The sequence below is a fragment of the Anguilla anguilla genome, chromosome 10, assembly GCF_013347855.1.
Source record: "Anguilla anguilla isolate fAngAng1 chromosome 10, fAngAng1.pri, whole genome shotgun sequence".
Lineage (NCBI taxonomy): Eukaryota > Metazoa > Chordata > Actinopteri > Anguilliformes > Anguillidae > Anguilla > Anguilla anguilla.
The window spans coordinates 19786252-19812749 of NC_049210.1; the positions used below are offsets into that span (position 1 = coordinate 19786252).

Below are 26498 nucleotides of genomic sequence, written 5' to 3' on the forward strand. Positions count from 1 at the left end.
AATGTTGCATTTCAGCTGCATGTTCGAAGTTAAAAATCTTTAAAAACTCCAGATCCTTTAAAAGAAGCAGCACTTTAACATAAAAATAAATAAGGTGAACAACTATCCACAATAACAAACAGTGCTTTGAAATAATCTTTGAAGAAGAGAAAGGAATCATACTGAATCAGGAGACATCCTTTCCTGACTGATCAGTAGATACAATTCATTTACAGAGGGCTGGCTACACAAATCTCTTTGAAATGGAGCCAATGATCTTGGTGAACATTTTGACCAAGAAGGGTGGTCAATGCAATGCATCGGATCCAAACTAAGCCCCTTTGAGGTGATCTGAACCAAACTCTCTGAGGTGGAGGTGATCTGAACCAAACTCTCTGAGGTGGAGGGGATCTGAACCAAATTCTCTGAGAAGACCACACGCCCAACCCGATCCTCTGGCCAATGTTTCGGATTGCAGACAAATCGGTCTTCAGCAGTCAGATTGATGTTTTAACAACAGCTCTTTATTGATTATTACACCCGCTGTCCCAGGTGGTCATATTGAAAGGTTCAATGTGTGACAGTATGTCAGATAATTTAAGAGCAAAATGAAATATATATTATTAGAGCGCAATAAAGCAAAAACCAAGTTCAGGCACTGTCTCATTTAAATCATCTTATGACATGGCCAATTGTGGCTCTGGGCACTTCGAATACGTGTGACACATCATCAGTGTGTCACAGCTGTGGCCCCACAGCTCACAGCTACAACAGCTGATCCAGCTCACAGAAAAAGCACCAGAGCTCAGCACACAGACGTGCTCACACCCAGGTTCATGCTCGCAAACACACACCGCTTGCCCAGCCAGAGTCTCGCCCGTGCCGTATCCAGGCGGAAACCATCGGTCGCCACGGCGATTAATAATTTCAACGCTGCGCAAAGCGTTTGAGGCTGTCATTGGTTTGGGGTACAATGTGATCATTATCACTTAAATCGGACTTTAACAATTACTATACAGGAGGATTCAGACAGGGGTTCCTACTAACTACTGATACAAGGACATTCTGGAGAGGGCATACTAGTATACTGTATCTCCATATTGCTTGCTACCAGCTGCTGGGTGTTTTTGTTCTGCAGTCCACTGAGCTGAGCAGCTGTTGTACCAGAGGCACATACAGTATTTCAGAAAGTGCACATAGAACGCCATGTTGGGGCAGTGGGCAGACATGAAGCCTTGAATCTCACAACTCATATATTTCAGTATCTAACAGCATTACATTTATTGCACTTCTTGAAATACTGTAAATGTATTGACGTGTAAAACTGCCAAAAACATGCACATACTGACGGCAGACAATGGCCGTCGGCTCAGCATCCCGTTGCTATCACCTCCAGGACAACCTCTGCTCAAATCTGAAAGGGCCTCAGTTAGACGGCTCCTTGGGTGGAGTTTGTATGCGTTTCAGAGAGCTGACTACACGGGAGTAAGGGCTAACACCCCCTCCAGACATACACACACACACACACACATACACACACACACACACACACACATACACACACACACACACACACACACACACACACACACACACAGCACCACCCCTGACACCTCAGTATGACCTTACCCCACACTCTTATGGAGAAAGCACCTTAAAAAGGCAGTCACCCCTTTCATGCTTGCAGTGTGCAGGTCGGCCAAAGTGTGGGAAGAGCCCTTAGAGGGTGGGGGGGAGGGGAGAGGATCATATAACACACCAGAGGTGCAGCACCAACATGTGGATAAAGACTCACCTTCACAGATAACAAAAGGGGGGCGGGGGCAGGACATCAGGACAAAACTTGAACACTGATCAAAACCAAGAATGCACACACACAGAAAAAAAAACAAACATACAAATAATACGCAGAGATTCCGTAGGAACGGGTACAGGAAAGACATATCATAGACCAGTGAAAGACACACAAAGCACAGCTCCATACAATCACTTCCGGCAGGAGACAGCCCGTTTAAAATAGGACTGATTTCTGTAGGGGCTGGGGGGGGGGGGGGGGGGTCAGTGTGGGACAGGGACTGGGGTGGGTGGGGGCAGGTGCCCCTTCACTTACGCTGCAATAGAAATGTTAGCCGCTGACATAGGGCTAACCTCCTTCACCTCCTTGGCTTTCTGAAGGGCAAGCTTTTTACTGATCGCCTCCTCTTGCTCTTCTTCATCCTAACCAATGGAGGCATGTGAAATATTGGCGAGGATCATAAACAATAATAAAGAACAAATCAAAGGATTAATGCCACGGATTCTCTCAGGGGCGGGGAGAGTGCGGGGGCCTGATATTTACGATGAAGCACCACAGGTGGAACATTAACAGCCATAAATCTTTAACATTAACTTCACTTATTGACTAATAACTCAAGTAAGCCACCATTCATCAGGCAAATAGATACCCGTGTAAACAGGAAATAGGGAAATACTCAATGAGTTCAATTAACCTGTCTGCTCCATTACAATAGAAGGTTCTTTGTGCATTTCATTAAAAGCTAAACATTTGGCACAGGCCTATACGAGGTGGATGCTAATGAGAAGATCATCAATCAAAGCTGGAAAGCTTTTGGGATGGTATCCCAGTTCATCTCTGTGTCATCCCGGTGGGTGAGGTGAGCTGGGGTCACTATAACACACACAGAGATGTTGAAAGGCCCTACCTTCGTGAGTTCCTGTGCGTTTGCGAGGTTGTCAACGGCAATGGCCAAGAAGACATTGAGGAGAGTGTCTGATCGAAACCAAATTAAGGAAAGTCCAGACAGCCAAATATTCAGACTGCCAATATTGGGCGGTACTTCACCACAGCTGTGCCATTTCCTATCACCTTTTAAAAACCTTGAGGGAAAGTATAATCAAAGTTAAAAAACAGTGATTGAATTTAAAAAAGCAGTAAGGGCTGAGAGATTTACCCATCAACTATCAATTTAAGAGGCACAGGAATACATCACTTGAAACAAATTAACTGAAATTAATCAAATGTCAATTAGGGCAGGACATTTAAAGTTTTCTGAGAAGAAGTCAATACCTTTCAAGAGAAGGACGACAAGGAAAGGGCTCGGTCAGCCCTACTGACCAAAAATTGAGCCAATTTTTGAGCCAAGGGTCCTCTGGCCTGGGTATTAGTTTTTTCTCTAGGGGCCCTTTGATGTCAGTTAAATTCAACCCAGGGAAACAAGACACTGAAGTGGTTGATATCTCGATGCCACCTAATTTTGTCAACAGAAAGGATACAGTTTCCAAACAGGGTGAGGACAATGAAATAGATGGAGGAGAACATCCCTCCTTGGACTCCTCCCTGTGATTCAATCCCATGATACATCACCGCATTCCAGTCTTCGCCTGTCAAAATCTAGTGATCCGTATGACCCGAAAGGAATTTAAAGCAGGTGAGGGAAACACATACAGTAGGTACACACTCTTTATTAGTAAAATTCTTTTTAACTGAGTTCTGCTAACACTTTTTATTTCTCACAAAAAACAAAGACATCTGAATGGTTTACCTGAAAAACTGTAAGAATAGCAGCAGGGAAGGTGTCAAAGTTTGTCGTTGGGGTCTCCTCATCAAAATTAAACCTAAAGGCAAAAAAACAGTACCATGTGATTTATTATGAATCACTCTGTTTGAAAATTGTCCGTCTGTGCTTCCAACAATATTCCAGTAAACATTGAGTGCTGTTCCAGCAAAGAAAACTGGAAAATCAAAACTGTCCAATAAACTATTATTCAGATATTTCAGAAAGTGAATACCATGCATGCAACTTAAATGCCAGTATGATCTATTCAAACTGACAGCAGAAAACAGACTGCTTGCATTTTACACTGACGTCAGAATCGGGAGGAATAAACCAGCACTACGAATAAAAGGTTGCAAATGGAAACAAAATGTATGGAGTAGGAAATAGTGCTATTGGCACACTGGGAAGACAGCATTCTCTTACGAAGACTTTGCAGCAGTGAAATGAGTGGGAAAACCTGCAGCTGTAGAATGCAAGCCAGCAACTAAATGATTCAGGCACCTGAGGCCAGGCTAGTGGCAGGTTTGCTGAAGCGGTGGAGACTGGCGAGATCACGGAGAGCAGAGAGAGAGACGCTCCCGTTAAATAATTCATTGGCCTGGGATTCCGGGTAAGTGGACGGCTCGGAGGTGCGACAGAGAAGCTCCGCCTGGGATTCATACCTACAACCCGCTGGTTTCCAGCCAAGATCCCAAACCACTATGCCGCACAAGTGCTGGCACACAGTTAAGAGTGCCGCTCCCTGCCCCTCGCACCATTAATGCGCTTCCAACTGTGTGGGCTGGTTCCCGCTCGTTTGAGACTACCCCTCTTCTGCACTGCATACCGTAGCTCTATTCCTGCAGCACCAAGCCCCTTTACTATGGACCGCATATAATGGCCAATATGAAGATGTCTAACCTCACATGTCCAGAATGAAAACTAACAGATTGCACAGTTCCAAAAACAGCGAATACCTTTTCTATTTTGAACAGGAGTGCAGAGAAAACGAACCAAAATCCAGCCCTTCAAAGTGATCTGGAAGATGTCTATGATGTCCCCGTGTCACTTTACCATGCCACTGGAATTATGAATACCTTATGAATTATGTATCCTGGGATTCAGTGCAACATATCAACAGGCATACACAGATATATCCTGCACAAACATTTCCTTGAAAAATGACATTTACTCTTAATGAGTGCCAGTATTGGCTGCCCTTCCTTAATTTTTACTGTAATCTTTAGTATGAACTGTAACTCACAGCTGTGTAGCACTATTCTCTATACAAAGGGCTGCAGTTGACGTATGCCTCTGTGTCACAATGTGTTGAAAATGCTGTCCGCATTGGCTAAAATATCATATTATTGTTTATTTTTCCTCTCCGGCAGACCTGGGATCAATATCTGTGGTTTTGTGCAACTAACACAAGGCAGACCAGAGAGAGACAGAGGAATACCTAATGGAGCATACTGTATTAGTTCTATTGTGACATTTGTATTGGTCACAAGCCACCTGAATACACAATTGACAGCCCCGGGTACACTGAAGAGAACAGTGAAAGACCAGTAGCAGATCCTATTGCATGACCAGGACTTCTCGGAGGCAACCACCTTAAATACACTTGTAAACGCTTGTGAAAACGCATGTGCACAGGCAATCCCATTAGAACCTGATCTCTGGGATATAGAGACATGCGATATCACATTTTTTTCTTCTTCCAACAGAGAACACAAACAGCTTTGGGGAATGTGCAAACTCTTATCTGAATAAACATGCATATTCCACTGACTCTGGTATTGATTCAATTAAATCCTTGCATTACTGCTCTCAAAGGACGTATAGGGACCTAATTCATCTACGCATAAAATAGAGGCCTCTGCAGTTTTCAGACTCTGCGGAATTTCACATGGAACTCCAGCACTACCACTGCACAGTACTATGTGCCATTTGGGTGCCGACACCCACTGCTCCTGGTTAATAGAGTTCCATGGTACACTGTAATATTGCTGTATGCACGATTCATCTCAGGTGAGATAAAGAAAATAGGATTTCTTTGTTTTTCTTGCAGAATCCCAGTTCCAGTCATTTTCCTGCAAAGGTGGAGTGCAACATATGCACTACAGAGGGAATACGACTGGAATTTCAATACTGCCATCGGAAAATGGGTGTGAATTATGTCAACACAATCACCCGATTAATAGTAACAATAAATCACACGTAAAACATAACCGAAACAAGCCGCACCCCCTATTTCTCTGCAGCATTTTTCCAATGCAAGAAATAAGATTTTGAAATGATTTCCTCCAAATACACATAATGGGATTGCATGGACCTAACATGACAGGAGCCAAAATGGTTGGTTAGTTTCATGAGTAGCGTAGGGTTGACTCTCAAGCCATATAGGGGCTTCATTCCTGCCATGGCACTTGCTCAGCTGTGGTCCATTTGTTACCCTACCTACCTGCCTAATAAAGATACTGTATGTGCGTACATCTTTATTAGGGAAGACAAATGTAGGGTAATTGATGTGAAAGGACTTCGCCTTGATCAGGACAGCAGCTGCGCTGGTTGTGGAAGAGTGAAGGTGCGGGGAGACGCCAGGTCAGGCTTTGGACTCCATGTCACAGGTGGAGCAGTGGGGTATAAGGAAGCACTGCTTTCACCACCCATTTTCACTCGGGAGGGATGCATCACATCTTTCTGAAATGTCCCACCATCATTATCTTAAATTCTTCTCATGAAAGATTTGGTACACGAGCTAAATGGTTTCACACTGTGGTTTTCTTCATGTCTGAAAGCCTTTCCTGGAACACGGGGAGTATGAGCAGTGCAATGCAGCTGTTTGCTTCTCCGAGCTCTAGCTTCTCTCTGAAAAATGTGTTTTTATATATATAACCTGAATTTTTTTTTAAATTTATAATGGTATAGTACACACATCAATTATTTTGTTTCCAGTATTTGGCCACACTTGGAATACATAATGGGATATGTATTCATAAAGCTTTCATCAAGAAGCATGAATAATGCTGCCTTTAACATGCTGGAGTATCTATGTAAATCATTAATAGCCATGCAATGTTTTATGTCATCATCAAATGACTGTATATGTGATGAAAAATTATATTCTCACATGAGTCATAACACATGGTGTTACTCACCACAGGGTCAAAACACTCAACAAGAAGCTGGGAACTGAATACTAGATATGTGTAATTTAGAAGAACCATTTTACCGACAAATGCAGTATGTCAAATCATTGAAGTTTTTGCTTTGCTTTTATAAAAAAAATGTGAAAAGTTCAGTTTCTATGAATGTTATTAGTTGGCCTTAACTATACTGCACATAACTTTGGAAAAATGAGCAAAAAGCCTTTTATGCAAAAATACAATAGCAGAGCCAGATTATAAATTCATACAGTGAATGAATCAAGCTGCTTGCTCTCACACTTCTGTTGAGAAGAGGCCAAAGCTAAAGAAAAGGAACAAAGAAACTTCTAGATACCGAAAACACTACAGATGAGAGCTGTGTACGTATTGGATATTCTGTGAAGAGTTTGAGATACTGGTGCAGTAGGTACAGATACAGTTCCTGAAATAACCCAGCATGAACGCAACGTACAGCACAGTAATACAGTGTAACGGAACACACAAGCATGAGCTTATTTTCAAAGTGTAAAGGAATGGACAAAAATTATATTCATAACGCTCTTACAGTATATGTCTGGTTATGGTTAGAGCCTTAGGCAACTGGTAGAGCACTTTGTGTTCTGTTCTTCCAAACAACCCAACTGCAGAGAATGTCTCTGAAAGGCCATGCTGTGTTAATGAGGCTATGCCCAGAAGCAGATACTTTTCCCGTAATGAATATGATTGGAGCACTGCAGTTCCTCCACACCATTCCGTTCCTAATGCTCCATTGTTAAAGATAATGCAGTGAATTTTATGTTGGGTGGGGTTGATGCATTTTCGAATTATATATTAATATATGAAGAAAAATGGCTCGGAACAGCAATTTCTTTAAAAAAGCTATCAAAAGCCGATGCGTTTATGAGGTAATATTCTTCATGAAAGTTCTGTTAAAATCACTTCACTACCAACATGTCAGCCACAATGCGACTAAGTAGTACAGTAATGACTTTAGCAGAGTGGGGTTATTATTTTAGGGAGGTTATGAAGATTGATGGGACAGGGGTTGGGTTTCAGGCCGGAACAGGGGTAGGGGGTTTACAACAGGGCGGGGGGGGGGGGGGGGGGGGGGCGGGATGGTGGACTCACTGTCCTCCGAAGAGCTGCATGCCCAGTAGAGCAAACACCACGATGAAGAGGAAGAGGAGGAAGAGGAGACTGATGATGGACTTCATGGAATTCAGCAAGGACACGACCAGGTTCCTCAGAGAGTTCCAGTACCTGCAGGAGACAGGCAGTATCAGGGGAGGGAGCCGAATGGATGCATAATGCATATCACATTACACACAGGCAGCATAAAAGGAGGACAACAAACAGACACAGTTCATGGCAAATATGGCACTGAATACGATCAGGCAGTGGAAATCTTTCGATGTGAAAAGACTCAGGAGGGAAGACTTACTTTGTGACTTTAAAGATCCTGAGTAGGCGGAGCGCTCTCAAAACGCTGATGCCAAAGGAAGCCCCGGGTTTGACGGCTGCCCAAATGACCTCAAAAATACTGCCCACAATCACCTAGACAAGAGCGATATGCTATCAGCGTAACAATAGCAACCATGAACCCTATCAATCAATCAATCAATCAATTTTTCCCCAGTATAATTTACATTCAGACCATAAGAGAACTATAACTGTAACATATCCCAGTGGGAATTACAGATGAAGAAATAAGCATGTTTTCACCCAATACAAGAAAGTCCTTGATCCTTGATCATGCAAAGCCACTGTAAATTAACTAAATTGTTATAGTAAACACCTCTCTGTGCAACATATGAAAAGAAAGCATGACAAAATAAGTTAAAATGTAATCAAGCGTTAGCAAAGTGGCCCTCAAACCTGGTCCTGGAGAGCCACAGCTTTGACTGGTTTTTTGTTTTTACTTTAGCAACAGATTCAGAGCCAACTGTATAATAAATGACTTTGTGGTTCAATTAAGTGCTGAGTAACAATACAATTCAGCTGATGATGGTAATTTCTGGTTGACAGCCCCTACTTTAAGGTGTGCATTCAGGGCTGGCTTGGTCTTCTTTGGCATCAGTTAGAAAAACCTCCACTGAGAACCACCTCACTGGGGCCGCATCTATCATCGACCAGCATTAAAAAGGCTGACGCCGAACGGAAGCGAGGTGAAGGAACTCAGCGTGGACTCACCCCAAAGTCGAAGCAGTTGAAGGAGGAGTGGAAGTAGTTCCGGGGCCCCAGCCCATACATCTTCAGGGTCATCTCCGTCAGGAAGAGGCCCAGGAACACAAACTCTGCCAAGTCTGCACGCCACGCAAAACACAGGGATCAGCTACAGTGACATGAGATCCAAACGCAAAATCTGTTTCCCCCAAACAGAAGAACTAAAGGATAGATACAGTGGGACTAATCTCTGACAAGGACATCAGTAGCAGTTTACCTTGTTTTACACTTATAAATGTACACAGCATACATTTATACATGCCTAGCGTACAGTATATGGAGATCGAAAGTAACATCATGTTTTCTGAGGAAAAAAGCAATTAAGCACATGAAAAATAACCCCAGGACAAACATTCAGCTGTTGGCACTAAGCACACTCCATGGTCATTAAGAGACAGAGGCTGTATATAATTGCTTGGCACTGAAGATGTCTGCCTGGAAACATGTTTTTCCCTTGGTTTCCCTCCACTTAAAACCATTCCAGTGATTTTTCAAAAGGCTCTCACTGACATTTTCAACTTTACTAACAAGATCACAAGTGAAAAAGCACTGTCCTTTTTAAATTTCATATTATGTTTGCATTATAAGAACCAGACTTATGAGAAAATATTTCTAGAGATAATTCACATTGATGCTACTGTTTCCTCCAACAGGAATATTATTCCCTGCTCAGCAATTCAGTCTTCTATCCACCTGAAATTGGAAAATGAGCTCATAAAAATGAAACAAACACTTGATCAATTACAGTGGACCTCTGAGCCAACAGATAATATTAAGAGCTGGCGTCTTCATTCCGCTAATGTGACGGTCGTAACAGTAACAGACACATCGCACAGAGGCAGATATGCAGTTCAGGATTAATTCTATCTCCAACAGATTTCATGAGTCCAGAAGGAATACAGTGTCCTACTGTAAAATGCACTCAGTATTGGGGCTGCTGTTTGAGCACGATTGGGCAATCCAGATTGCGGAGGGAAAAGGGGAAAATGCATAACCTGTGTATCGTACTTAGAGAGGGGGTGATGACACCTTCCCCCCAGGTGCTGGGGGCGGACTTACAGAGTGCATAGGTGAGCCACTCGGGCTGGTCGTAGTGCACGATGGCCACGCACAGCGTGTTGAGGCCCACCAGGCACAGCACGGTCCAGTAGAAGCCCTGGGACTTGACCATGCGGCGGATGAAGAAGCGCACCCTCTTCTCCTTGCGCCGGAAGTAGGAGGAGCTGTCGTTCTTGCTGCTCTTCAGGCTGGCGCGGGCGAAGGGCGACCCTGGGGGAGCAGTGGGGGGGGGGAAAGCGCAGACGCGGGCCATAAAGTCACACGTCTCCAGAAAAGCCGCAAAACACTCGCACAAAACGTGTGTGTATATGTGTACACTGGGGACACACCCACATCAAACTTTTAGCCGATACCAATTATCATTACCCTGTTAGGACCGTTAACCGATAATCAATTAATTTGGTCTCAATGGTCTGTATAAGAAATATGTTCATATCTAGGACATAACATATGGTAAATGAGACATCAAAACATAATAAGGGGAAAATTTTATTTCCCAACATTTGAACCAGGCCAAAACATGAACCATAGCCTTTCCACAAAGTTTCTTGCAAGAAACTGTACTGAGGCCAGCAGTAGGCTAAACCAAACGCAAAGGAGCAGCTTCACTATTAGGGCTGTCCTAAGCTCGTATCCAGCCTTACTGATGAGCACGGTAATGAACTGACACCCGGGGTGATGAATGAATTAACGGGGTAAAAAGGTGATTATTTTTTCCCCGTCATTATACTGATTGCAGTCACGCCCAACTGCACTGGGCAGACGCATTAGAGGATGAAGCGAGTGGACAGTGCACAAACGTGTCTCTTCGAAGCTGAGTTGCTGGTTGTCATCGCAGCGGCACACGATGCGCCAGAGAGAATGGGGAGGGAGTAGCAGCCCTACACCGAGGGACTGCTGCTGATATAATAACCTATTTAATCATAAAGAATATTGACTGAATGTTGTCGTCAATAGCTAGTGTTCTATTAACCAGATAGGCCTATTAAAATATGTTTAATTTAAATGGTCTAATAGAAAGCCTATAATTCGGCCACAAAATACATAGAACCTAAATCAGTCATTGGTACCATTAGCCTATATACTGTAATAATAGCCTATATGTTTTATTAATTTGTGCACGTGCATGTGTGTATATGTGTGAGCATGGGTGCTTTCATTGCATGTGTTTATTCAATATACTTTATTAATCCCCAGAGCCCAGAGAGGGGATCTATGCCATTAACAGCAGGCATACAGTTTAGACTAGGGATACCCAAATATGACCACTGTGGCCAAGAGTACTGCTGGTTTTCATTCATCCTGTCTAATCTGGGCCTGATTTAGACCAGGGACAACATGAATGTCCAGGTAATCAGTGACACTAAGTAATCAATTAACTACGAGGTAGAAAAGAACATCAACAGTACTACCAGCCAAGTGTAACAGATTTGAATATCACTAGTCTAGAGAGTAAAGGAAATACAAATATACTGCCATTATTCTTTTTGCTTACATTACAAATATATGTAATGTTATTTCAACTCTGACAAGTCCAGTTGAAGTAAAATGTTCTCTTTCAGAGTGAGAAAGACCTCTCAGAGTTGAAAATGCACTCTTAGAGTTGCACCATTAGAGTTGCCGTGTAACACCAAGGTTTTAGCTGCATTTTACTGAGCTGAAGCTTATGATAGCATTAATAATTTAAGAACAATTTTGGTTATAGGCTTGTAATTATCATATACTGTCTCACATAAGCATTAGTAATTATCCCCCCCCTCCCTTTCAATACCTCATATTTGGGTACACTCTGCTGCGAAAGTCCACCTTTACAACAGCCCTTACAGAGAGAGCCTTGACCCAGAGGCAGTATGGTGCAGCTAAGTACGATATAACACACATAATTCAAAGTAGCAGTAAAATGCATCTATTCATATTCATATGAATTCACAGTAATGCTTATGAGACATGCATATTTAATATGAAAGCATAAATATTTCTCATGGTGGTATATTGTACTTTCACTTAAATGCCCGCAGCGCTATATTAAGGTATCCATAATCAGTCCGTTAATGGAAACGGAGTGCGCTGGAATGGAGGATTCTGGGACACCTGGCCACGTCCACCATGGTTGAGCGTGATCGCAGGACGTGGTCCTGAGGCTGCCTACGCTTCCTAATAGCAAGCAACTGAGCTACTGAGCAAGCCAGAGTTATCAACTCTCATTACAGATCTGTGAAATACGATTTGTGAGAAATGGCATAACATTTCAGAGCACCAAATGCATGACCGTCTCACCTCCTCCTCCCCCAACACCTCCGTCTACTCCCTCTATCCCACAAACACGATGCTCCGTGTTCTCTTTCAGGACTTAAGTAAATCCAAAATCTTAACTAGGGATCAGTGACATGAACACTTAATTATTTCAGGTATGTTTGATTTTGGGATTACTAAGAAGGCAGACTGACACAGTTCACTTTGACAGAGCTGAATCCTTCTTCAAAAGTAAGCACCTTTTTTCTTGTGGATTAAGAAATACAAAAGGGGTTGTTATTCTTTTCAGAAAATAATGCATTTTGTGAATGTACAGGATTTACAAAATACAACCGATTATGACAATTTGGCTGGTGGATACACAGTTTTAAATACCTCTATATATCATAAAAAGATTATCTTAAACCACACAAAAACATTCTACATTCTATAAAGAGATCAGGTATTCTGGACTCATTCGATTCGGTAGATGCACGGAGACTTAAAACCGATGTAATAAGATATACCTGGAGGATATTAAATCAGGTTAGTCATATATATTATTTGCTTATCTCCTGCTCCACGGTCCCCAAAGTGAATGGGGCAATGATTGGAAGTCGACTTAGCTCTGATCATCTTATAGCTTAAAGCTCTTCATTTAGCAAATAAAAAACTCCCAGGATGCTAGAAGTTTAAACAAAGTGTGCTTAATGACAATATGTTCACAACTACAACAAAATAATTTAGCACAGATCCCTTCCTGCATAATACAAGAACAGCTCATCCTCTAGTTGTATAGAATGCCTTTAAATATGCTTTAGGGAACACACAAATGCTTTCTCTTCAAGAAAACTTAAGCAATACAGGCCAAAACTAGCCTGTTGCAAAAGAAAACATATTAATTGGACAAATGAACTAATTCAATCAGAAAACACTGTAAAGATTGTTACAAAAATATCAAGCAATGATCATTATAAAAAAGCTAATTGGATGGAAAAAGGTATCCAGGTACTAGTTTGTTAAGAATGGATTAAACATGTTAAATAGCTGAAAAAGTTAAATACGCAATTTAAGTTTCACCCAAGATATTTTTAAATATTGGTTTCTATACCATACAAAATCCAAAACTACTGAAAAAACTTACTGGACTGTCCGATATCACATGAACACATTTTTAAATTTATCTACGCATCTGCAATTGATGTACCAATAAGATATATTCAGATTTAATTATTATACAAATTCTCGGCAATGAGAAGAATGCGTAACATTTGTGGCACTGAATAATCTGGCCTATGCAAATGTTTTCAGGAAGAACCAGAATCAACCTCCCCATTATTTTTGTACTGTAGCCTGTAGTTGGATTCGAGTTCAGGGATGGGTGAGAAGAAATAACAGACTCTTAAAGTTAAAACTATTTTTAGTTTTGCTGGGAGACCTAAGGGAAGGAAATAAATCATTCAATAACTTGGAACTAATAACTAATAACTCAACCTATTGGAGGAAATCTTTCAGGACCTACACAGTATAAGAATCAGAAACAAATAGATTTAAAACATCACTACATTGTTGAAAAATATATTGTGGGTAAAAACAATAAAGTCAAAGAACATCTGGGAATATGGGATGAAATTGTTGTGGGAGAGGGATGGGAATTGGACTACATCAACTTGACACCTAAATAAATGTTTTTTTTTTTTATTTCTTCCTGTTGAATTGGATACATGTGCAGAGGATGGTGGGGTGGTTGTCACTTTACCAATTCTTTTATTTACTGTCTAGCTATCTTCCAATAAATGTCTTTCAATGTAAACAAAAAGAATAAAAAGAAAGAAAAAAAGTCACTAATTTGGAAAGAATTTAGCCTAGTGCCAAAAAATAAACAAGACAGAAAAAAGTACATATCAAATATCACACTTTTAAGACCACACATATAACACAGGAGACAATGACAGGGATGCCATCTCACAGCCTGAGCTCAGTGACCTGCAGGTGAAAGGTGAAAGGTCAGGGCCAAGCCTTACCTACTGAAGAGATGTCAGTGAAGTGGTCCTCGCCCTCCTCGGCGTTGATGAGGTCATTCTTGCTCTTTTTTACTTTAGCCCTTTTCAACACTGCACAAATGGAAATTAGTGAACGCTTCACACATTGCATAACTGGCAGACATCAGGCCCATGTACTTTAAAACACTGCGCACAGAAGCATTAGCATATGAGTTAGCATGTTAGCACGTATGAATGTGATGCACATTTTCAATATATATGGCATCACAAATGTTAAAGATCTGTATTGTGTACTGCAGCTAGTTCTTCAGAAGACATCTTAAAGCTCTTGGGCTTCACTGACATGCTTTGACAGGCTGGGTGCATCGCCACGGAGACTGCACCATCCAGGGGGCAATGATGCCCTCCATGCTCCCTGCTGTGGTGTTACATACGCCATTCAGCTGTAATCCAATCAGCATGTCTCCCTAATCCCCCTAATTATCCCCTGGATCTCACACTGGCTTTAATTGTAGCTCAGCTGAGATTGAATGACGGTGATAGCGTGCAGCTGCAGGGAAGCCCTTTCTCTCGCTCCCTCTCTGTCTCTCCGTCTCTCTTGCTCTCTCTCTATCTCGCTCTCTCACACACACACACACACACACACACACACATGCACAGAACAATGGGGGGCATCTCTCACGCTGTTTAAACATTACAGGTTTCTGATGTTTACACTTAGATTTGTGTCTATAATAGTTTCAGTATTGAGCCATGGTCAACACAATTATTATTGTTATTGTAAACTGCTCTACTATTTGGAGGTGCGTGGATGTTTCAAAAACACTTTTAATCCACTGAATGGTGTGAAGACAGATCATCCCTTCTTTTACAATAACACTCTGCTAAGCAGGCTAAACTAGCCCAGATAAATTGTTTAATTTACCATCAGTTGAGTTCAAGTTAGATTATCTAGTAAGCTGGCACAGTAGCTATCCAAAGCCAGCTAATACTAGTGACTGATTGCAGGTGAAATGCATACTGAGTTAACAGTATTTATGGCCATTTCAAACGGACTAATGCAAACATACTGTAGCCTTCCCAGTATTAAGGACAGCCACTAGTATGACACATTAGGTAAAAACCATTCCTGGCTAACCAGCAGGTATCTGAATCCAACCCAATGCCTGCTGCTGAAAGATGAACTAGGTATGCCTCTGTGGTGTGTAACAGTGTTTGCAGATGCATACTTCCAGCTTCATATAGAAGCACAGCGGGATACTACAGCTTTTAAAACTGAGCTCCAAAATAAACATAGCAACCGCACAAAGCCCCATTATTTGACTGAAGTGTGGACACATTAACCCGGGCAATGCCAGCATTTGAGAAGTTTCGCATTTTGCAGCTGTCAAATTCGCCAGCGTAGTGTACTCTGAGAGATTAGTCAAATTGATGGAGGAGGTATAATTATGGCTTAATTAACCCACTAATTATCTCTCAACAGCGATTCCTGTCAAACACAAAGCTGGAGAGAGCACTGCAGGTGCTGCAGATGAGGGAGCTTTGTCTCTGGGGCAGTTTGAGGAGTTCCTTTTCCATGTGAAGAAAGACTGAGACGGTGTCACACCACATGTAACTGCAGTCTTTATGGCCTCTCTTGAAGCGATATAATCATTTCAGTAACTCCTTGCACAAAGACTCAATTCATAATAAATACTTTTTAGATATAATATTATCATTTATTTCAGCACCTGACCCAAAATGGATATTTTTTTCACAGTTTACAAAAGACTGTAGACCCACCCGTGCAAGAACTATGAGCCAACTAATGCTATACAGCGGGAATTGATATATGATAAGGATTGCAAGGAAAAGTGCATACCATCTACCTAAAAAGTGAGTAAATCAATCAACCTGGTGTGGGGACTTCTTGCCCCACCCAAGTGCACTCGTCTCTCTCCGGTCACCTCTCCCACACGGCCCCAGCAGCACAAAGGACACCTACTGCAGCCCAGTGCGTCACAACAAGACCGCTTCTCCGTTAGCCACCACGGTCATCCAATTACAGGGAGCCCGCCGTCAGCTACCGCCTGCAGCAGCTGCACTCAAACAGGACCCTGCCAGCATACCCACGAAACGGCGGTCACCCTTCAGACAGGGAGCCCCAAGAGACTTCAGCACTTGTGCCTGTTTTTCTCTCAGAGATACAAAGCGAGGAGGAGAGACTGTAGCTTCTCCTAGCCCGGAACTTTCCGGTGACCCCAGGTTCTCCGCATTCAGACACTGTTATCCTGGAAGTCGCCCCTCCCAGACGGAAAGCAATACTGCAATATGGGATGAAGGCAATCACTCAGAATAATTCACCAGTGATTAGCATTGACATTGCCTTCTAAAAGGATGAGTGCAACCAAGCCATGGCAGGTAAATACACCCCACACCATTAGGGAACTGCCTGAAAACTTTGCTGATGGGTCTAAGCACTCGGGCCAGTAGGCTTCTTTAGATGTGGTGTAGGTTACATGAGCACTCATCCATTTTTTTGAGAATAAGGTGAACGATGAGTCATCTGACCATATCGCATTTCTCCACTGCTCGGAAGTTCATTGAGGGCACTCTTTGCACCACTGTACTCACAAACATGCATTGCCTAGTGCAATGAGTGGTTTGTGCACTGCAAACTGACTATGGTATCACACACACACACACACAGGGTTACCCATAGTTCAGTCTGGTACACGTCTACAGTGGTAATGGATCAACAGAGGATAGCTCTCATAGGCCTTGTGTTCAGGCAACGCATTGCTGCAGGACAGTGCGGTAAAACAGAGTGCTCCAGTGCGTTTCTCACCAGAGTTGTTCTGTTTCCTCTTGTACCACGCGCCATCCAGTGGGGATTTCTCCTCCGCATTTCTGTCCTCTTCCGCCAGCATCACCTCCTCTGAAACCAGGAGACAGGAGTTGGACTCACACCATCGTGCACATCGGTCCCACCCAGGGAAGCAGCATTCAGTGAAACAAAATGGCCCCATTCCACAGATTCCATTGATTCAGTAATGCAGTCAACTTAATTTCATGAGAATTTCTTTTTTCAGAGTATTTCATGAGAATATTTTTTTTTTTTTTAAGGTGAAAATTGTTTTTTGTTTCTTCTTCATTTCTTACACAACTTAATGAGTCATGAAATCAATAATAAATATGGCATAAAATTGCTTGTATAAAGGTCAGGAGCATTTGGGCTTAGATTAAATAGAGATCTGTGGGGATTCTTTTGTGTCTGTTTTCGGAAGTCCAACCTTTGTCATGACGGAACAATGTGCAGCATTAAGATGAGCGTTAATGTGTAAACACACTTACTGTTGGTCACCAGTTTTGAATGGGCCAACATCCCATTTCACACTTAAAACACAAAATGGACACCATGAGGCAGATTTCCATGTATACAATAAATGAAAGCTGTTTAGCTGCACACAGAACAAGTTAAAAAATAACAGAGGTCAATCTGAATAAAAAGTAACCAACGAATTAATTCAAACTTTGAATGTCAAAAAGAAAAAAAAATGCATCAATAAACCTAATAAAAACTTTAAAAAGGTCACATTGTTTTAATGCTCTATTGATCTAAGCACAGCCTTTTCTTCCATCAAAAGATGAAAGAAGGCTTTGGGAACCTTTGAGCCCTGGCTGCTTAAGCGTAATTAAATTTGCTTGATGTCGGTGCCGCCAGAACACCGTGTCCGTTGTCACATCAAGCCTCCACATACTGCATGTCCCCACCGAAAGCACTCTGTGAGAATCACGAAAGCTTCCGCACATGGAACGCTGTGTGTGTCATCAGGGTAATATTCTATTACACAGCACTTACAAGTACCACTGGTTCAAAAGACAACTATTACACAGCAATATCGGTTAGTGTTTGGGATGACAGCAAATCCATTACTCAGTCATAAGAGTAATGGGGCAACAGGGGGCAAAATTATTACTGGACAACAACTGTCAGCATTGGGGTAGCACAAGGCAGGTTTGAATTCAATCATAACAGGTGAGGACAGCATATCATTCAAAATACTCCCATTGCTTTAGATCACTACAAATGTTCAATAATAGATGTCACTAACCAAAATGTTCAATCATATAAAATAAGGGACTTCTCCTTTGAATATTAGTGTATATATATATATATTACCAAAGACTAGCCCATTGTACCCACAAAATAGTGGCCAGTGGGTAGAATGTACCTGGGTCAGGCACTGAGAGAGAGAGGGAATAGTGGACAGTGGGTAGAATGTACCCGGAGCAGGGACTGACAGAGAGTGGGCCAAATGGACGAAGGGAAGTCTGACCTGCCTTGCAAATCCACTCCAGGTATCCGGTCAGCTCTCTTTCAATCTGCTGCTGTCTCCTCAGCTTCAGGAACTCCTGCCTCTTCTCCACACGCTCACGCTCCTTCGCAAATTCCCTGTGCACGCACACACACACACACACACGCACACACAAACAAACAAACAGAAAACACAATAATTCCGGGACCCAGAAAATGACCAGAGCACCTGTTGACTGAAGGTACCTGAGTCAAATATGACGCACTCCTTCTGGCCATGGTCTTTGCACTACAACTGCCTGTTTGTCTTGAATATCAATTTTTAATTTAAATGTAACCTGTGAAAAACATATGCATGAAATACAAAATGGCAACAGGCTGAAAAAGACATTTAGAGAAAATGAATTTCCAGTATAAGATGCAACAGGAATGACCACTGTTCAATTATGAATGAGCAGATTTATATTTTATATCACACTTCTATATGTAGTGTAAATGCCTAAATGAATGAATAAGCAAAAATAGGTATACTGCAATTTATGAATAATATGCATATTAAATTTTTTTTGAAAACATTAAATATTAAAATACCTCATGGGAGCACAAAAATACTGAACTATGGCACTGCATATTATACACAATTCTAGTTATGTTTTTTATGAACCCACTATTCCTGATGACACAGTGCAACATTCATCAATCCAGCATTTGCCTCTCTATGCCTCCTCTATTTACTGTCAACTGTCTATTTGCTGTGTCTGTGCTCATCTGCAGTTTTAAGATAGGTCTGCTCCCACATATCCATGGAATGTCCGCAGGAGGAGCACAAATTCTGCTGGCAGTTCTGACTGAGCAGTTTGCCACACTCAAACAGACATACAAACTCTCAAAAGCACAACATGACAGGAGCTCAGCCATGCATGTACTGTTGGAGTAGCCCAGAAGCCACTGCACCACTGTGGTCTATGCTGGTGGCTCAGCTACAGCAGTATGCTATGGCTAATGTAAGTGCGTAACTTTAGTTTGAATATTTAGGCCTGAAATGCATAGACCTGAGAACTTCAACCCTCTAGGGGGGTCCGATCTTTATATGAAATTATTTTTTTCATCATCACACTATATTATTGTGGTTTATTTTGGGGTTATGTTGCCTGATTTGTAATATTGGGGTTGTAACTCCCCCCCCCCCCCATCCTCCCATAAATTACACCCTTGGGCTAATGAATTATCAGGTGGCCATTTTTGATTTTTCATCTGCAAAATGACAAGCTTTAAACAGCTCTGTTGATGGCGCCACGAGTGAGGAACTCTGTGTTATTCACAGAAAATTAACCTAGCGAACGGTATCACACGTGCACAAGGGCTTTTTCTTATTCTTAGCACTGGTGAGCAGTGGGGACAGGTAGATGGGGAAGCACAGAGGAGCCTGTTGAGCAGAGAAGGGGGCTCCTGTAAGCAAAGATACAACTGCGAAATCGGCAAACCTGCACGGATGCAAAGCCTAACTAGCCAACTCCCTCCCTCCCTTCCCCAGTCTCCACTTGTCAAAATTGGAGACTCAGTTTTTGTGTTTCTCCCACCCACATACTTTTCTCACTCCCTATGTCATTAGGCTGTCTACCACAACTGAGGAGACAGAAAGACTGAGAGAGAGAGCGAGAAAGAGAGAGAGAAACAGAGGATGAGAAAAGAGAGTGTGAGAGAGTGGGAAAGAGAGAGAGACATGGTGAGAGGATGAGAAGAGTCAGAGTGAGAGTCTGAGAGGGTGGGAAAGAGAGAGAGACACGGAGAGAGGATGAGAAGAGTCAGAGTGAGATAGTGAGAGGAGACAGAGGGAGAGGAGGAGAGCGGGGGTTCCCTCACAGCCCTATCGGTGCCTGGCTCTGATTGGTGTCTCACCCACGCAGCAGCAGAGGAAGTCCCTCCCCCCCTGCACTGCAGAGGCGCAGGTCCTCAGCAGGGAGGGCTGCGTGGGCGAGAGAGGAATCCCAGCTCAAACTGTACTACCCTCTCCACTCACACACGCACACACACACATACACACAGTACTAACCTCTCCACTGACGCACACACGAACACACATGCATACATACCCGTTTTTGTATGTATGTTGCGGTACGTGCTTATACCGCTGTGTGTGCGTGTGTGAACATGTGTCTCTGTAAGCCTGTTTGTGTATGTGTGTGTGTGTGTGTGTACTTGTGCATGGATACGGAGTTTAACTTCACATTACTGGGGTCTAAAAGAGGTTTCTCTGGCCACTGAACACTGAACACTGCAGACCGATGCTGCTGAGGGAATCTGAAAGGGCTGACCTTCAGGACCAGAGAAAGAGAGAGAGAGAGAGATGGGGGGAGTATGAGACAGAAAATGAGAGATTAAATAGTGAGAACAGCAGACCGGTCAAAGGCCCCGCCCTCCACCAGGGGGTGGGGTGATAAGGAAATGCCCTCCGCCCCCATGCTCCCCAAGTCTCTCTCATCTCTGCATGTGGCTTCAGTCCCGTCCCACAATCAGACACACTGCCCTTTAGTTGGCAACATCCTCTGACAAAGAGCGTCAGACATCTTCCCTACACCCCGCAGACGACTGAATAATGCATGCTGACAACACCCGCGGAGACCAGCGCCATGGAAACAAACAGGACCCACGACTAACGAACAGAGATAGAGAGAGAGGGAGAGAGGATGCGACAGAGAGGGAGAGAGGCTGAAAGCCAGACCAATGAAGCCATGAACAGGGTGCTGCCGCTTTCTGGGTGGAAGGACATAAACCACAATATGTGTGCAAAGGAATGAATGCACTGAGCTAACCAATGACAGAGAACGACAGACTGAACTAAACTATCACTGAGAAAGACAAACTAAACTAGCCTATCACTGAAGGACACATACTACATAAACCTACGATAGAGAGGGAAAAACGAACATATCAACATAACACTTTACAATATAGGTCACGTGATTTTGCATTAACTAATGTAGTTGTTAACATGAATTAATTATATACATCTATAGGTGTTAAGCATGAAATATAGTTAGTAGTTATCAAATACGGTACATTAACTAATATATTAGTTACATTATTATTTATTAAAACATAGGATAAACGTATAATCACTTAACCATTAACAGATACATGAACAGTTTTTTTAATCCCAAAAGGAAATGGCATTAAATAATGTAGTTTTTAACTTGAATTGCTGATGTAAAAATATATTAACAAAGCTCTACAGCTTAATTTTTCAGTAGTTAGTAGTTAACAACTGCATAAGTTAATGCCATGTGACCGTATTGTAAAGTGTTATCCATATCAGAGAGGAGCAAACTGCACTAAACTATCATGAGAGAAAGAAGTGAACAAACCAATCACAGAGGGAGACAAAATTACTATCACAGTCCCCTTTACCGTCCAGCTAGCTGCCAAAATGAACAACTTTATTGACAACACTTCATTAGTTAAGGCTCATCAATAAAAAGTAGAGATACAGCATAAACAGGAAGGGACATTGTATTTTGACTGTATTTCCACCCAGCTGTTGCTGTACATGTTGTTTTGCTACCAACATCGTTCTTTCATGTCGAAATAAGAAATCACAGAGAGGGATGAACTGACTTAGCCTAGCACAGAGAGTGGTAAACTGAACTAACCTATCACAGAGAGGGGTAAACTGAACCAACCTATCACAGAAAGGGGTGAAGTCAGTTCACCTCTTTGTGACTCTTCGCAGCCCCGCCCCACAGCCCTGGCACTGCAGAGCCACCGCGTCGTTATCTCCAGCAGGACACGCGCGGAGAAGCGGGGCGTGTATCTCAGTCCTTTAGAGTCCGCGCCCGAGCGACATTTCCCCAAACCCTCTCCAAACAATGCGGCTATTGAAAAACAGTGAGCTGCAGACCGGCCCCAGGGGAGTTCCGTAACTAAGCTGTTTAGGAGACGCAGACACCGTTTTAAAGGGAAACTTCACACCAGTTCAGCGTTATTAAATCTTCTTGATCCATCCACTCTAAATTGTGGTTTTTCTATGTTGTGGTTGTCTATCTAAGGGATGAGAGAATAAATATGTAAATAAACTAATGTTTTCTCATCGCAAATGCTCTATGCCCTTTTCCCTTCCCGGTCTGCTTTCATTATTAATTCCTTCAGGACTTTGGTAGCAGACATGAAGGGAAAGATACAAGATGCCAATCTTCCACAGACTTTGTTTTTAGGGGTGTCTCGAACTTGTCAATCAAATATCGAAAAGGATAGCTACATTGCCCTTTATTGTGGTTTTCAGAGAACATCTGAAGACACTGCAGAGTATTTTTCCAGGGGAGATGGTTATCTAGAAAATGAATATGTTGTAATGGCTGAAATTCTTTTATCATCTTATCACTGAAGAGACCAATTTAGCATCAAAAATTGATTTTATGGTGAAGTTTGTTTTTTTTTTCAAATTTTTCTCCACAATGCATTCTACAATATTATTTTTTCAGTCAGCCTGGTCATCAGTTTGATCAAAAAGTGCTATATGAGCATCTCCTTCAAGGGCTTTGATACTGTAAATTCACCCATCTCCAGCAAATTGCACTGTAGCCAAGTAGCATTTTGGCATTTTCTTTTTTCAGATATGTTCCAATTTCCTGACTTTGAGTTAATTACATTCTAGCAACATTTTGATTCACAGGCTAGTATGACATTACCCACAGGGCACTGGAGTCATGTGACTCATATACCAATGAATAAATAATGAAATGAAATGTTAATAAATGATAAAGAACACGTTAATCAATTACCTTGTACCTACTTATGAAGTTACTTATTTATAAATTTTACACTGTGACTGGTTTTGGCCAGGATCTGTTCCTAATTTAGATTGTTTGACAACGCACACATTTTGGTGCTACCACAGAACCTGCAGTCACTGTGTGCAGTCACTCTGTTGGTTTGTTCAGTCTACTTCACTGTCACACGGGCTTGTTTCCTCTGCATTGAAAGACAGTGATGGCTGCACTCTGCACTGTACAGTCCCGGGGGAGAGTGCAGGTCAGGACAGGTTCTGCTACAGGGTGCACACCTGTTTAGAACAGACGTCTAGATGATGCATCGCTACCGTGGACCTAAAAATAGAACAACAGAAGCTAGTCCCACTGCAGCGCCATAGAGGGCTGAGGACTCCCCCCCACCCCCTCCCCACACTGAGAGAATGACAATGCTTACAGCTGACTCTGCACCTCACGTGCACACACCTATGCACACATTCTGACACACAATCGCTCACACACATACTTTCACTCACACACTCATACTCACACACTCACACACACACACACACACATACATAGACACACACACACACACACACACACACATACATAGACAGACACACACACACACAAACTGAAGAAGTAGCAACAAATCCTTTTATGCTGAGTGTGTGGTTTACAAAGCTTTTTGCCGTAACCAGCATCTCAAACAAAACAACGTATTGTGCAAAAGGGTTTTTATTTTTCATATACTTAGATACGCAAAAGTATCTTTTTTGGGAAGTCATTCTCCTTGAATGTTTGAAAGTATGTAAATGAGTTAATTTGCCACTGTGAAACAGGAGGAAACAGAAAACTTACATTCAAGGACAGAGAGAAAGGTGAAGGAGAGAAGAAGGTTTGCTCCTCTGAATAGTAATCATACTGTAACAGGAGGAGTGTTTACAGCCTTATTCTCTCTGCACACCTTCATCAAACCCTCTAGGGGAATGAGGAGAGTTACATACACACACAGGCATACACAGGTACGCAAACGCACACGTACACGCACAAAAACACGCACACATACACATGCATGCACACACACATACACAAGCACACGCACAATCGCAGACATGCGCACACGCACACACACGCACACACTGAATATTTCTCTTTCAAGTCCCTGACAAAGCAGCACGACAATCCATAGTAGGACAATCAGCAAAGCCACACCTGTATAAGCCGAAGTTTTTAGAATATCAGACCCTGGCTTGATTAGCTGTGCACAGGCTCTTTCTGCAGGAAAGGGAAGGGTGATGGGCACAGAGCCATCCTCTAGCACTACTGCGCTTTAACTTCTCTTCTGGGAATGCCTGTCAGCTCCTGAGAATCACGAGCATCGTTCCCCCGGAGCAGCAGTATTTCACGGGGACGGCCGAGCGTTTGGAAAAGAACAGAGCGAGTAAACAGGACGGAGGGCCGTGGCATTTAAAAAAAAAAAAAGGAAGAGCAATGAAAACAGACGAACGTGAGGTTTGAAACGGAGACGATAAATGCTTAATGCCACAGTGACGGTGTGGAAAGGAGAGGCGAAAAAGCCATTGGGCGGAAAGCAGTGAAAATTAGATTAGATTACCGAGAAGTCATAAATTCAGCTCCCAGTAGCAGCTACAGTTGGCCGCAGAGCAGTCGTTAGGATCTTGTCCATTAAGCCAAATGTGTGTGTGTGTGTGTGTGTGTGTGTGCGTGCGCTTCCATGCGTGCGTGTGTGTGTGTGTGTACGTGTCTGTATGTGCGTGCTGCGGCTGTCTGTTTGTGACCTGTATGCTGTCTGTAGAAAGCACGGTGTTTGTGTTTGTGCCTCCTGGCACAAATTATTCCGCAATAGAGACAATAGAGTGCTTGATTCAATTTATTAAGAGACACGCATCAGTGTGGGGGAAGGGGGAGCCTGACAAATCCAGTGTATACTCTAGCCCTCTATATAATCTATATACTCTTTCTATCATTGCCGCAGAACCTGTCAGGTTTTTAGGCACTGTTCATGATGTAACTCATATGGATATGGTATTGTGAGAGAGAGAGAGAGAGAGAGAGAGAGAGAGAGAGAGAGAGAGAGAGAGAGAGAGAGAGAGAGAGAGAGAGAGAGAGAGAGAGAGAGAGAGAGAGAGAGAGAGAGAGAGAGAGAGAGAGAGAGAGAGAGGGGGGCTTACAGTATGTTTCTCTGCATGCACTCTCCCCTCCCTGCAGTTATGGCAAGGTTCTGTAAACATACATCCTGGCACACTCTCATCACCCCCCCCCCCCCCCCCCCCACCCAAACACCTCCCAGCACCCACCCACATCCCCCTCACCCCCACCACTCAGTCTTCCGCAACTTAGCCTACATACTGGGACAGGAGCCTGGCTCCAAAGCAGCTAATCAGGTGCCAGAACATGCTGAGGGGCAGAGATACCCCGAGAATCACACTGAGCAGTGAAACTAAGCCGCAACAGCCGAGCTTGTGTGGGCCGGTGGCATTGCTTCGACACGTGATACAGCGTAATGTACACAAGGAACACTTACACAGATCAAATAGACCGTTCACATGCAAACTCCTGGTTCTGCCAAGTGTGTGGTTCCGTTTGTTATCTTTTGTTTGTTGGGGGTTTTTTTTTTTTTTTTTAACTTACCCAGACAGGACTCCCAAAACTAAATTTAACATGAAGAAGGATCCGATGATGATGAGAGGGATGAAGTACAACCAGTTCCAGGTGTTCCCTGAGGCATCATTGGCCTGAAGAGTAAGAGTAAAGAGAAACAGAGAGAGAGAGAGAGAGAGAGAGAGAGAGAGTGTTTTAAAGCACAATTTTTTAATAAGTTATTAATGGCGAGTGTATTGGAGGACTGCACACATTCAGCTTTAGTGCTCCCTGTGTGGGTGCAGGTGGCATAGCAGTGATACAGGAAATAGAGAGATATACTTCATTAATTCCCAAAGGGGAAATCCATGCTACCGGCAACAGTGGAAAACCATGGACAGCCCTGACATACAGGTATAACAGCAAAAAAGAAACAAAAAAAAGCAAGCACGTGACAAGTCTATCCGCAAGTACTCCAGATAGATAAAAGCATTAATACATAAAAGATAACCACAATCAAAAAAATATCTACTTGACAAGGAAAGAATTGCGTGTATTTATATATTGTGCATATAAACTATATGATCAATAGTATCTGCACACCCCTTGGTCAGGGGCTGTTTTTCATGGTTTAGGCTCAGGCCCTTAGTTTCAGTGAAGCCAAATCA

At 42.7% G+C, this 26498-nt stretch overlaps 1 protein-coding gene across 27 annotated transcripts in view; it reads right to left on the reverse strand.

The window, feature by feature from the left end:
- The window catches only part of cacna1ba (calcium channel, voltage-dependent, N type, alpha 1B subunit, a), a 186704-nt gene that overhangs the window by 65986 nt on the left and 94220 nt on the right, over nt 1-26498 (reverse strand). For 20 of the 27 annotated variants that reach the window (XM_035378847.1, XM_035378852.1, XM_035378846.1 and 17 more), the window contains exons 7-18: nt 25882-25985; nt 18501-18616; nt 17009-17098; nt 14203-14292; nt 9947-10165; nt 8855-8967; nt 8106-8218; nt 7793-7924; nt 3522-3594; nt 3253-3370; nt 2682-2749; nt 2090-2196 (exon numbers count right to left, since the gene is read on the reverse strand). In XM_035378847.1, coding sequence (XP_035234738.1) covers nt 2090-2196; nt 2682-2749; nt 3253-3370; nt 3522-3594; nt 7793-7924; nt 8106-8218; nt 8855-8967; nt 9947-10165; nt 14203-14292; nt 17009-17098; nt 18501-18616; nt 25882-25985 — 1343 coding nt within the window. The remainder of the gene's footprint in view (nt 1-2089; nt 2197-2681; nt 2750-3252; nt 3371-3521; nt 3595-7792; nt 7925-8105; nt 8219-8854; nt 8968-9946; nt 10166-14202; nt 14293-17008; nt 17099-18500; nt 18617-25881; nt 25986-26498) is intronic. The other 7 variants (XM_035378855.1, XM_035378856.1, XM_035378857.1 and 4 more) reach the window with 1 other exon arrangement.